We start from the raw sequence: 14,661 nt of genomic DNA, 5'->3' as shown, positions 1-14,661 counted from the left end.
GGGGGGGGGGGGGGGTGAATCTGTAACATTTGGATGTTACAGATTCACTTTCTCTGGTCATTTAGACGAAAGACAAATATATTGAACATTAACACGCATAGCAATAAATGTTAAAATACGACGCGTATGTAACGATAAACCCACATTTTATTTTACCGTGCCAACGATTTCGCGATAATTCTCAGAAATCTGTTTTGTCTTGACGTGCACTTCAAATATTTGACAAAATGAAAATAGTTGCCATTATTGGCTATTATTTTACCTTACTCTTCGATTATAACTTTCAGGTTTTTAAAAACTTATTTTAAATACCTAAATTTAGTCTAAATAACCGTAAAAAAATATGACATCCCAGTACCTTTAAATATCAAACACTATTTATTTTAGGTACTAAACCGAATAAAAACAACCGTTTTACAAAAACCTTCTCTTTGTTCCAGATAACCTGTCACATGCCTGACATCTCCGCGTCTCCAAATCCAACAGTGTTCCAAACTATGAGTATAGAGTTATCCAGATAACATTAGTATTTCCGCGATGGCGTCAGTGGCAGTATGGACCTTCATGTTATGTGTGGTGGGCAGGAGTTTGGCGCTGGACAATGGTCTGGCCTTAACCCCCCCGATGGGGTGGTTGGCTTGGGAACGGTTTAGATGTAACACTGACTGTAAGAATGATCCTGAGAATTGTATAAGGTGAGTTACCAAAGTTCTGTAAAACTACCCAAGACCAAAATATCCCAACTATAGCCCAAAAGTAGCTCGATAAACGATATATTCGTTTAGGTGTGACTATTATATGATGTGCCACGACTGCTCTGCCAAGAGTTATTCGACGGAGAAGAAGAATTGTTTGATGTAGTTCTGGGGCAAATTAATAAAAAAATTACCCCAGAGAGTATCAAAAAGAACATTGGTATTGATATTTAATTACGTTAAACTAATTTTACGGTTTAATCTTACGTGTTTTTAGTCACTCGTGCGATGTCTTTCGAAGTCTTCTTTGTCAAGCACTAACAGTGCGAACAACGTTCACGACGGCCGTCCTTTGCCTATCACTTTAAATTCGACTAAATTACGTAATGAACTTGTGGACTATAGTTACCGTAATAACTTCGAACTACAGGCGAACTTATGGTCCAAAACTGAATAGAATATTTATCTTTGTAAAATATTTGAACTGTCCAATTCTCTCTGAGGCAAAATATTTTCATATATGAATATGAAATATATAAAATATATATGAATATGGGAGAAAAAACCAAGGCTAAAACAAAAACCACATTGGTATTCATACTTTATTACGTATTGAACAATGAACTATAGTTACAGCATTGGACTATAGTTAAGGTCACTAGTATCCGAAATGGCGTCAGTGGCTCTACTAAAATCGCCCCCGAAACGTAATGCTTACGAGACGTATTATTACAAGAAACATAAGTCATAATGTTAAAATTTCATGCACGTACGAAAATAAGTTCTTGGAATTCAACAAGTTAAAAATTTTCGCATAAATTTTTCATTACATGAATGATCAATTGATTACCGGCCAAGGAAGCAGGTTCGACAGAGGTTGCAACAGGTCCAGATTAGCATGCGTTGGGTAATGATTACGGATAATTCAGCATGCGATATAATATATGCGCACGATTCGACTGATGCATGTCAATGATGTGATGCGATGTTTGATATTGGAGTAATAGGAGAAATTAACTAGAAATTATTATCAAGGCTGTTCTATTAATTTAACGATTGGTCTGGCCTAGTGGGTAGTGGCCTAGTGGCCTATGAAGCCGCGGTCCTGGGTTCGAATCCCGTTAAGGGCATTTATTTGTGTGATGAGAACAGATATTTGTTCCTGAGTCTTGGGTGTTTTCTATGTATTTGTATATTATACATATCGTTGTCTGAGTACCCACAACACAAGCCTTCTTGAGCTTACTGTGGGACTTAGTCAATTTGTGTAAGAATGTCCCTATAATATATTTATTTTGTTTCTCCATTTTAGATTTCACGAGCCTATAAATCCCGCTCTTTTATAAGCTTGCGTGGGGATATAAATCCAACACGTAGACTACGGTAGAGGCCCTTTGGAGAGCTTTAATGTCATGTAGAAGAGGACCAGACTATGGAACATATTATCCAGCGCTGCCCCCTCCATTCATACCAAGGGCCACCAGAAGATCTGCTGTATCTCACACCCGACGCAACTGTTTGGCTCAGCACCCTGAATGTTGACGTTTAAATTTTCGTTTTAATTTTTTTTCTTTTGTATATTATTGTACGAAATTGCCTATTTTTGTATTTATGCCATACGATTAAATAAATAAAAAATGTAGAATACTATTTATTATTATTTTCAGTGACCGCCTCTTCCGAACAATGACAGACATACTCGTATCGGAGGGCTATGCGGCGGCCGGATACGAGTACATCAACGTGGACGACTGCTGGCCGGAGAGGGAGCGCGACCCTCGCGGCAGGCTGGTGCCGGACCGGGAACGGTTCCCGTACGGCATGAAGAGCCTCTCTGACTATGTAAGTTTAGCTATCTTCTTCTTTGTCATCACACTCTTGTCAGAGTGGTCCTTGTCATATCAGGGCCGGTGGCAAGCTTCACAATCCGTCGCCATTCTTCCCGCACTTTAGCTCTTCTTGTAGGTACAATCATGGAGTGGTCCATAGAGTGCATTTTTGACTAGGTCTGACCAACGCATTGGTGACCTACCGCGTCTTGTGCCTTCGACTTTTCCCTGCACTACAAGTCTTTCCACAGATGTATCAACTCGACGTGTAATATGTCCAAAGAAAGTGAGCTTGACTTTAGCTATACGCTGATTTAAACTTTCACGATTTTCAGACATTTATTATTTGCTTAAAGTACTAACTAGGGACTTCACTTAAGCTTTAAATTAACCTCATTTTTTTCGAGGACGGCATTGTCTTTGTAGTCTCGGAGAAAGACAGCTAAAGTTGACATCAACATCTAAGTAGCTGGGAAAGTTTTTCGAACTACCCGCACTTCGACTACGGTGACAACTGCATCTTTCATGCGCGTATTTTGATGACTCTGACGCGGTTTCCTATACATGAATAGATAATATGTACACATAGAACACACGTCACATTTTAATATAGCTTATTAAAAAGATATAGACGTTTTACCTTGTCCATAACATGGCGAAAGTTAATCAAATCCATTATTCGCCCGCAACTGCGTAATAACTATACGAAATGGTTCTGTCCGCTGTGACAGATTTATGTTATTTGAGATAGCATATATATTATGTGGGATTATGATAGGCCTCGTAATTAAAAACCAAAATATCACTTTATTTGTTTTATTTAACTACGCAAAACTTATTTTATGGAATATTAAACACCTTAACGCACGTTCGCTCTCTCACCATTCCAATCGTTCTCCCCGTCCCTTTCGCACCTCTTGTCATCCTTCTCTCTCCCTTACGTTCCGTTTCACGCTATCCCCTTACGTTCCATTCCTACATTCTTGGTTTTTAGAGGCAATCCCGGACGAGCCCCCAAAATTATGTGGGATTATGATAGGCCTCGTAATTAAAAACCAAAATATCACTTTATTTGTTTTATTTAACTACGCAAAACTTATTTTATGGAATATTAAACACCTTAACGCACGTTCGCTCTCTCACCATTCCAATCGTTCTCCCCGTCCCTTTCGCACCTCTTGTCATCCTTCTCTCTCCCTTACGTTCCGTTTCACGCTATCCCCTTACGTTCCATTCCTACATATTATGTATAAATTTATGCTTAGAACGGCTTCGAGTCTTCTGTGGAAAGCGCTTTTTGTTTATATATGATTCCCAATATTGATTTGTAAATTCTTAAAACTTGTTTAACGTTTAAAGAATTAACGCGACATTTGACATTCTAAAATAAACGTGACAAAATATGGCCAAAATCTAATTAGCGAAAAGGTCAAAAGAGAACATTTACATCGTAAAATTGAACGATAATCAGATGCAAAAATCTCGTTTTTCTACAAAGTAACAGGCATATCAGGCGTATAATAATTTTAATAACAAACATACAACATTAACTCGTGCGTTAATATCATAGACATACTCGTATGAAGAGAAAGACGCATAAAGCCCATAAAGGTGGCGAAAATATTGTGTAGGTACCTAACCGCAAATTTAAAGAAATAATAGTAGGTATACATTACGATACAAGTGCGAAGAGTAGGAAATTCGCAACGAGTGGCGATAAATTCAAACACGATCGAAGAATGTGTTTTAAATCGACACCAGTTGCGAATGATCTTTTCGCACGTGTATTGTACAATGTTTTACAGCCCCTATATGGCCATGTATGGCCCTTTTATTTTTCGAAATACCCGTGATTATGGAACAAATATTCGTGCTCGTCACACAAATCAATTCCCTTACCAGGATTTGAACAGGGACCGTTGGCTTGGCTTCATACCCACTAGGCCAGATAGGTCGTCAAAGATCACCATTTTAGCCATCTTTGCGGCTATTAGTTCGTTTTTTTAGCATTACAAAAAAGGGTAAACAATCTTGACGTGTCTTTTTATTGAAAAACACTTTTGAAAAAGAAGTCACGGCAAATATGTAGCAATTATGAATCATATACGATTATTTACATTATTTTGCTTTCATAAGTACTTAATAGTTACCTACCGATTTTATTAAAGCGGTTTTCAATTAAAAAAACACGTCAACACCGCGTAGGCTTCTTCTAAAGCTAAAAAAAAACAAACTACCTATATAATACTAGCTGTTGCCCGCGACTTCGTACGCGTGGATTTGTATATTGGTGGTTATATATTCTACATTAGCTTAGAACATTATGCAGCAAAAGATAGCAGTAGGGACGGTTAATCATTTGTTAAGTATTATACAACTTAATTATTAGATTTGTCTTTCACAACCTGGCTACGAAGTTTCAAGCCCCAAACTGAATAAAATTGTTCTCGATAATAAGTAATCCCTCTCAACCCCCAGAAGATTTTCAAGTCCACTATTTAATAAAACCTACTACGTAACTACCTATTTACGAAGCTTGAAGTTCCTAGCTTAAAATAAAATTTAAACAAACTTTCAACCCCTTTTTAACTTTAACCCTTAAAGGGACGAATTTAAAAAAAACGCTGAAATTACTTTTCTTAAGTTCTAATAATATGGCTTTATACCAAGATTCAAGTCCCGCACTCTCAAAAATATTTGATCTGCATACAAACTTTCAACCCCTTTTTCACCACCTTGGGGGATGAATTTTTAAAAATGCTGTAATTATTTTTCTTGAATTCTAATAATAAGACTTTATACAGAGATTCAAGTCCCGCACTCTTAAAAACATTTGATCTCCATACAAACTTTCAACCCCTTTTTCACCACCTTGAGGGATGAATTTTTAAAAACGCTGAAATTATTTTTCTTCAGTTCTAATAATATGGCTTTATACAAAGATTCAAGTCCCGCACTTTTAAAAATATTTGATCTCCATACAAACTTTCAACCCCTTTTTAACCACCTTAGGGGATGAATTTTTAAAAACGCTGAAATTATTTTTCTTGAGTTCTAATAATACGGCTTTATACAAAGATTCAAGTCCCGCACGTTCAAAAATATTTGATCTCCATACAAACTTTCAACCCCTTTTTCACCACCTTGGTGGGTGAATTTTTAAAAACGCTGAAATTATTTTTCTTGAGTTCTAATAATACGACTTTATACAAAGATTCAAGTCCCACACTCACAAAAATATTTGATCTCCATACAAACATTCAACCCCTTTTTCACCACCTTGGGGGATGAATTTTCGAAAACGCTGAAATTAGTTTTCTTATTTTTTTATATAATATATTTTCACAAAGTTTCAAATTCCTAGTTTAAAATAAATCTTGAACCCCATACAACCTTTCATCCCCTTTTAACCCTTTTAAGGGATTAATTTTTAAAAACGCTGAAATTACTTTTCTTGAGTTCGAATAATATGGCTTTATACAAAGACTCAAGTCCCGCACCCTCAATAATATTTGATCTCCGTACAAACTTTCAACCCCTTTCTCACCACCTCGGGGGATGAATTTTTAAAAACGCTGAAATTAGTTTTCTTGTTTTTTAATTTAATACCTTTTCGCAAAGTTTCAAGGTCCTAGCTTAAAATAAAATTTGCACCCCAAGACAAAGTTTCATCCCCTTTTTTACCCCCTTAGGGGTTGAATTTCCTAAAACGTCGCAATTACTTTGTTTTGTAATCGGCTATTATGCCTTTCTAAGAAGTTTCAACGCATTTGTAATGGATTCAAACTTTCAACCCCTTTTTAACCCTGTTAGGGGATGAATTTTTAAAAACGCTGAAATTACTTTTCCTGTCTTATAATAATATACCCATATACAAAGTTTCAAGTTCCACACTCACAAAAATATTTGATCTCCATACAAACTTTCAACCCCTTTTTCACCACCTTGGGGGATGAATTTTCGAAAACGCTGAAATTAGTTTTCTTGTTTTTTAATATAATACATTTTCACAAAGTTTCAAATTCCTAGCTTAAACTAAAACTTGAACCCCATACAACCTTTCATCCCCTTTTTAACCCCCTTAGGGGTTGAATTTTTCAAAATCGCTTCTTATCTCTTGTACACTTTACAAATGCAACCTCGTGTCCAAATTTCAACTTTCTAGCTTTTGTAGTTTCGGCTCTGCGTTGATGAATCAGTCAGTCAGTCAGTCAGTCAGTCAGTCAGGACACTTGCATTTATATATATAGATTACTACGTGTCTTATCATTCCTTTGTCTCTCTGGTTGACATGTGGACTTGTGAAGGTATCATCGGTAATCTGGTTGGAATGCTTATGTTAATGATATAACCATTTCTATGCTAAAATGGTATTGTAGGCGTTATTACATGCCGACAGATTATGATACATATTATATTTATACGTTTAACAATAAAATTCATTAAACTGAAACAAATATGTATTTCAAGCATTTTTCATATTCCTATATCACTTTATCAAAACTACTCACAAATGTGGCTCCTTAAATAGATCTTTTTTAGGGGTCCGTACCCAAAGGGTAAAAACGGGACCCTATTACTAAGACTTCGCTGTCCGTCCGTCCGTCCGACCGTCTGTCACCAGGCTGTATCTCATGAACCGCGATAGCTAGACAGTTGAAATATTCACAAATGATGTATCTCTGTTGCCGTTATAACAACAAATACTAAAAATAAAATAAAATAAATATTTAAGGGGGGCTCCCATACAACAAACACGATTTTTTTGCTCTATTTTTTGTTGATGGTGCGGAACCCTCCGTGCGCGAGTCCGACTCGCACTTGGCCGGTTTTTTTCTTAAATGCACTCTCTCATACTCTATTACACCCAGTTACATCAAAATTTAGTCATAATTCCAGCTTCTTTAGCGCATTGATGAATTGCTTACTTGCCGATTAAAGGCAATCTATACGTAATTCCTTCACGCACATTGGATTAACACTTACTTAAACAAGGTTGTAACTGGCTGCTATTGTCATACAATTTAGGCTTTTGTGGAAGTAAAGTTGGGGGTGTAGTCAATGAACGGGTTGTACGTTGTTTCATATACTACATTTTCGTAGAATTGCGCTTCATAGAAAATGTTTCTCATATTATCATTTCATAGAATGATCAACTTCCAGTGCACATACATTGTAGAAGATCTATTTGTATATTTTTTATAGTTTAGAAAATTAATGTTTCGAAATTCATTTTATGAAATTTCAGGTCATATTTTATTATTCCTTATAATATTAAGTTTATATAAAACTTGTTTCCAAGCCTGCATATTCATAGAATTGTGTTTCTCATTTTATTAAACTTAATATTTTAATTTTCTAACCTAACCTAACCTAACCTACTTTTCTGGCAACAGTTTGTTTCTGCGGTGATCGCAGTTCTAACCTAACCTAACCTACTTTTCTGGCAACAGTTTGTTTCCGCAGGGGTCGCAGTTCTAACCTAACCTAACCTACTTTTCTAGCAACAGTTTGTTTCTGCGGGGGTCGCAGTTCTAACCTAACCTAACCTACTTTCCTGGCAACAGTTTGTTTCCGCAGGGGTCGCAGTTCTAACCTAACCTAACCTACTTTTCTAGCAACAGTTTGTTTCTGCGGGGCTCGCAGTTCTAACCTAACCTAACCTACTTTTCTGGCAACAGTTTGTTTCCGCAGGGGTCGCAATTCTAACCTAACCTAACCTACTTTTCTAGCAACAGTTTGTTTCTGCGGGGGTCGCAGTTCTAACCTAACCTTACCTACTTTTCTGGCAACAGTTTGTTTCCTCAGGGGTCGCAGTTCTAACCTAACCTAACCTACTTTTCTAGCAAAAGTTTGTTTCTGTGGGGGTCGCAGTTCTAACCTAACCTAACCTACTTTTCTGGCAACAGTTTGTTTCCGCAGGGGTCGCAGTTCTAACCTAACCTAACCTACTTTTCTGGCAGCAATTTGTTTCCGCAGGGCGCGCAGTTCTAACCTAACCTACTTTTCTAGCAACAGTTTGTTTTTGCGGGGGTCGCAGTTCTAACCTAACCTAACCTACTTTTCTGGCAACAGTTTGTTTCCGCAGGGGTCGCAGTTCTAACCTAACCTACTTTTCTAGCAACAATTTGTTTCTGCGGGGGTCGCAGTTCTAATATTACAATTCTTTGCATTGAGTTTATTTTCAATAAATTTGAATGAAGTGAATAAGTTCTGAAATAATAATATTTGAAAAGAAAATACTCGAACTAAATGTTATATTAAACAGTTCCTATGAAATAACAATCTATGAAATCTGTGTCTACGAAACAAGAATACACGAAACATAATTCTACTGTTTGATAAGTTTCTAAATTTAAAAAGTTTGATAGTAATATTCATTCAACTGAATTTCTGTGAAATATGTTTCAACCAAGTAAATAGTCTATGAAACAATAATATTGAAACTGAAAGTATATGAACCAAATAATATATGAAATAATTTCTGAGAAACGATATTCTATGAAATTTCTGTCTGTGAAATAGGGTGACACCCAATGAACGAACTGCGGATTCTTGGAACAATGAAAGGAAAATTGAGAATGTTCGGAAAAAGTTTGAGATTAATGGGTGAAGTGAAATGGTAATAATAACTGGAATAGTTATTTTCGATACAAGTGCGAAAAAGAGGAAATTCGAAACGAGTGGCGATAAATTAAAACACGACCGAAGGGAGTGTTTTATATCGACACGAGTTGCGAATTACCTATTCGCACGTGTATCGAACAACGTTTTACAGTACATATGGCACTTTAAAGTTTCGACATCGCACGAAAAGTGCAATTTTACGCACTAGTGCGGAAAAGTAGCCCCATATGTACTGTAAACGATATTTTAGCTGTCTTTGTTTGTTTTTATCATGAGCTGATTTCGATAAATTAGGTATTTAGGTATAAATAGATTCATGTATCTTTCAAAAACGTGGAAGTTCTTCATATACATACAGCCCCATTTCAAAGGTTCAAGAACTTGCGATTTTAGTTACATGGCAGTATTTGATCAATCGAATTTAATAAAAAGCGGCCAAGTGCGAGTCTGACTCGCCCATGATGGGTTCCGTATTTAGGGGATTTATGACGTATTAAAAAAAAACTACTTACTAGATCTCGTTCAAACCAATTTTTGGTGGAAGTTTACATGGTAATGTACATCATATATTTTTTTTAGTTTTATCATTCTCTTATTTTAGAAGTTACAGGGGGGGGGGACACACATTTTAGCACTTTGGAAGTGTCTCTCGCGCAAACTATTCAGTTCCGTTTTTTGCCATTTGGTTACGGAACCCTAAAAATTATACTCTCTAGTGAGCAATGTGTCAAATATTGGATACAAGTTCTTGAAAAACCGTCTAAATGGACCTTAATTTTTTTTTAACTTTCTACTCGTCAATATTAGACTTCAACATTAGATTCTTCCTCTTTCTCACCCATCCATTAGGGCACGTCATTAACTATTTCAGCTAATTATTTTCACATTGATATAGGCTCCATTAGATGGCGTTATTCATAAACGGCTGCTAACTTAATCAGTTGATGATCGTCGTTTGTCCCTATCCGTCGTTATGCCATAGAGAGGGACAAACGACGATCATCAGCTGATTAACTTAGCAGACGTTTATGAATAACGCCGTTAGTCTTTAGACATCCAGGTTACTGAATGGCTCGAATTAACTATCTCCCTGACTAACAAAAGACACTATTAACAACTCTCAAAACCCCGATTAATTGTAGATTGAATTACACCATTAAATTCATCATTGAACGAATGAATAAAAGTAAATGAATGGTTTAAAGTAGAGATGCCACGAATATTCGGCAACTATTCGGTATTCGGCCTATTCGGCCACTTTGCCGAATATTCGGTATTCTGCCAAATGTTGCCTACTATTCGGCCGAATACCGAATATCTGATGCACCTACTTAAAAAGAAAAATTGCACAATAAAAATAACCAAAAACTATGTAGGTATATTTAGAATGTGTTCTTGGAAAGTTGTTAAATACGAAGACCCTTTTTTGAGCATTTGTTGATTAAAAAGCATTTAATTTTTATCATGAATCTGTTTTATTAAATATATTAAAAAAACGGGTCACTCACGTATTTTAAGTCGAAAAACGCTCGACATGTTTCACTTCGTACCGAGAAGTGTCATCAGGAGCTTGCGTTTACGGAGACGGACCGGCGCAGACTCTCTCTCACTTCTCGGTACGAAGTGAAACATGTCGAGCGTTTTTCGACTTAAAATACGTGAGTGACCCGTTTTTTTAATATATTTAATATGACTTTGTCTCACGGAAGTTTTGTTATTAAAAATGAATCTGTTTTGTTTGACACTTTTCATTAATGCTGTTCAACAAAAATATATCTTAGCCAACGTCGTCTAACGTTGAGCTTTGTTAGCGCTCAGTTTTCATAATAATTGTGACTCAAAATGTTCGCATGTCATGCCGAATATTCGGTATTCGACCAAAAACACTATTCGGGGCATCTCTAGTTTAAAGTTCGTTCATTCTTCATTCAATGTTCCCACGACTCTTCAGTTGTGTTATACGGATCAATCTCGTTGCATAAGTATCGTTAGGGAGGATTATGGGTGTGCAAAAAGAGTTACGGATTAAGTATACCACGTCTGTATAACCCAGATTTTTAATGCTAGGATATACCTACAGATTGCTGCAACACTAGCTTCTACCGCGACTTTTTTTCGCATTTTATGACATTTATTTATTTATTTAAACTTTTTTTGCACAAAGAAAGAAAAATGTACAAATGGCGGATTTAATGCCAAAAGGCATTCTCTACCAGTCAACCATTGGGTCAAACAGAGACATAAATGTTGGTGCAGGAGATATTCATGAATTAACATTCATTGACATTCGTGATAAAACTATTCTAAATTATGCTTTCCTCGGGACTCGAACTATATCCATACCTAATTATAAATCATTTGGCCTGAAGGCGTGCAAATACAAATTGTATATACTTATACATATACCTTTTCTCCTTTTCTTCCTTATGATATAATTTGTTAAATTAAAATTCAATATCTTATTTTAAAATGCTGCTTAAGTAGGCATGAGCCATGGTAACAGATAGATCAGTAAACCATTATTAAACACGTTAATAGGCATAATGTTTGCCCCCAGGTCAACGCCCAACGCCCATAACGGAGGCAGTTTATCTATTTTATTACATATTTGGTGAAATAATCGTACAAATGTCAATCTTAATGGTATTGATATAAGTTGTAATTTCTCCTGGGTTCCGGACAAGTTTATTTAGTAAAACTATACACGTGAGGTTATTTTGCGATTAAATTTTATCACTGCCGGTTTTTAGAAATTAAATAGGAATGTGCAAATTTTCTTAGGTATGAATTTTTATAGTGGACGCGATTAGCGAATATTAGCGATATACCCTAGGGGCCTAGTTTACCCTCTGGGTTGGAAGGTCAGATGGCAGTCGCTTTCGTAAAACTAGTGCCCACGCCAATTACTGGGATTAGTTGCCAAGCGGACCCCAGGCTCCCATGAGCCGTGGCAAAATGCCGGGACAACGCGAGGAAGATGATGATGAGCGATAGCTAATGTATATAATAAAAATAGTAGTCTCTCTCTGTTGAGAAGATGACATAATCTAATACCTTTAAAAATACCTTTAGACGAGCAATTCTTGTTTATTTATTTATTTATATATATGTCGGAGCGAGACACCAGAAAGACGTATTGCAGCATTACAGTTCATAGTTAGACGCCCGTATAAAGTCGATTAGCAATGTTTGGTTACGTATTATTTGCTTGTAATGAAATAATGAAGCTGCGTAGTGAGTAACGCCACCATCTATTGGCGTATTATTGAACTAAGATGACAGGTAGAAGGCTTTGGAACGTCAAGAGTTGTATCTTGAGTGAACGTAGGCACGAACTGGCATTTTTGTCGTTATGTTGGTAGACTGGTCAGGCAGGTTTGCCAACTTGATTTGGAGGCGGGAGCAGTTGGCTCCGCCGCGGGGACTTTCTTCCTACTTCTTGATCGGACCGCTACGTTCCTGAAGGCTTATACCTGAAGGATTATTCTGAAAGCTTATAGATTCTCACGTTCTTTAACCGTGTAGTTAAGTGTTTTATTCTAAGTGTTATTTTGATTTCTTATGTGCCATTAAGAGGCTTACTTTTGTAAAAATAAAGAAACTGTGTTGTTTTGAAGAGATGTGTCCCGCCGAGTTTGTTGCCGGGTTGAATCTTCTCGGGTCGGAGGTGTAGGGTTGGAACCGGTTTAGTTTGACTTGAATAAAGATTTGAACGATTTCATGTGATCTTTTTATTTTAATTGAATCCGATTCCATCGTAAGATCGTTTAGTTATTTTGATTATTTAGTACTGAAATATAGTAGGCGCTAGTATGGTTAACGTGTCCGAATGTTTATTTCATGCACTGGTAGCATACCTACTATTTTGGCTGTGAAGTAATACATCGAGGTACCATGCCCACCACCCGCTATCAATAGCCCCACACATTTAGCCCTCTCCCTCTTCGACATATATATTTCGGCGATCTCGGAAACGGCTCTAACGATTTCGATGAAATTTGGTATATGGGGGTTTTCGGGGGCGAAAAATCGTTTTAGCTAGGTCTTATCTCTGGGAAAACGCTGGTTTTTGTGTTTTTATATGTTTTCCGTGCAAAGCTCGGTCTCCCAAATATTAAATGTTTATGTTGTAGGTGTCATAAATAAATCAGTCGGATCTTTGGTTTTATTTTAAAGAATTAGATATTTGGGCGTTTTAGCAAGGTGATATTTACGAATAGGTAGGTACATTATGACAGCTTTTAATATCAGCGTCATTGATAATGTTTAAATAAGTACAGTCAGCAGCAGAAGTTGCTAAGCGGGCGAGGTGTTCAAAATTACCTTGACACGCTCTTATTCTCTTAACAATAAAGTCACGACAAGATTTGAACACCTGGCCCGCTTAGCAACTATTGCTTCTGACTGTACAAGTTATTAATTAAAGCTTTTAACATACAGTAGAGTCCGGTTATAACGACGCCCAAGGGACCGCTGATATTACGTCGTACTAACCGGACGTCGTATTAAACGAACTGCCAATTTTAATTTATTTTTTAATCAAAATAAATACATCATTTTGTATTATACGACACTTCTACGACAATCAAAGAAAAAAAAACATTACAATTAAAATAATTATTTACGTTAGTATTACAACACTTTGTCTTAAATGCAGAGACTTGTGTGTTTAGAAGAAGCCACTTTTGTAGGTACGCGTACTCACTCATCATCCGCAAATTACTCAAATCCCGTAAAATAAAAAGTCGTAATTCTTAGATGACAATCGTACATCGACAATCAAAAAATAAATAAGTAATTTGTCAAACTGTTTTTATCGCGGACTGTTTACTTTTGTTTCAACAAGCAACTTATTTATACTCAATTGAGACAATTCTTACAAAAGTATAAAAGTATGATTTCTTACAAACCCAAACTCAATTAGGATGCGTTGTTTTATCATTATCACACAGTTCCGATGGCCATCTCCTGTGTCCATCAACAGATCAGCTCGAAGGTACCAAAATATTGCATTCTCACCCAACTTACATAATTATGTATGTGAAGTTTAAGCTCAATTGAATAATGGGAATTGGGTTTTATTTAGTTTGCAAGATTACGAAAAGTCACATGACTATTTCATCTTGCTGCGTATAGGCATAGAAAGGGGGGAGGGGAGTTGGGTGCGCGGGACGGAGTAAGCTTCTTACCAACAATTTATTTGTAAAAACTACGTCGCTCGTCGTTGTAACCGGACTTGACGGACGGATTTTGTGTCAATTTCCGTCGTTAAAAGCGGTCGGTCGTTATAAGCGGAGTCGTAATAAACGGTTGTACTTTCATAGTAGCTCATACTAAAACCAAACAAGTGCCTACACTTACGTCGCTATAAGCGGTTGGTTGTTATATGCGAAGTCGTACTAACCGGACTCTACTGTAATAACAGTTTTACTGTAGGCGGCAGTGTAAACTGACGATGTAGGCATATCTGGCATCCTTGGCACCCACTACCTACTGCAATCAGGCTTTTG

General features: G+C 36.7%; 1 protein-coding gene across 1 annotated transcript in view; it reads left to right on the top strand.

The window, feature by feature from the left end:
- Nucleotides 1-14,661, top strand: part of LOC134654668 (alpha-N-acetylgalactosaminidase) — an 86,168-nt gene that overhangs the window by 29,879 nt on the left and 41,628 nt on the right. The window contains exons 2-3 of the mRNA XM_063510144.1: nt 441-695; nt 2,363-2,537. Coding sequence (XP_063366214.1) covers nt 538-695; nt 2,363-2,537 — 333 coding nt within the window. The 5' untranslated portion in view covers nt 441-537. The remainder of the gene's footprint in view (nt 1-440; nt 696-2,362; nt 2,538-14,661) is intronic.

Source organism: Cydia amplana, chromosome 15 (assembly GCF_948474715.1).
Source record: "Cydia amplana chromosome 15, ilCydAmpl1.1, whole genome shotgun sequence".
In the NCBI taxonomy this organism is placed as follows: domain Eukaryota; kingdom Metazoa; phylum Arthropoda; class Insecta; order Lepidoptera; family Tortricidae; genus Cydia; species Cydia amplana.
The sequence above is the reverse complement of the archived record's forward strand: the minus strand, read 5'-3'. Positions and strand labels throughout refer to the sequence as shown.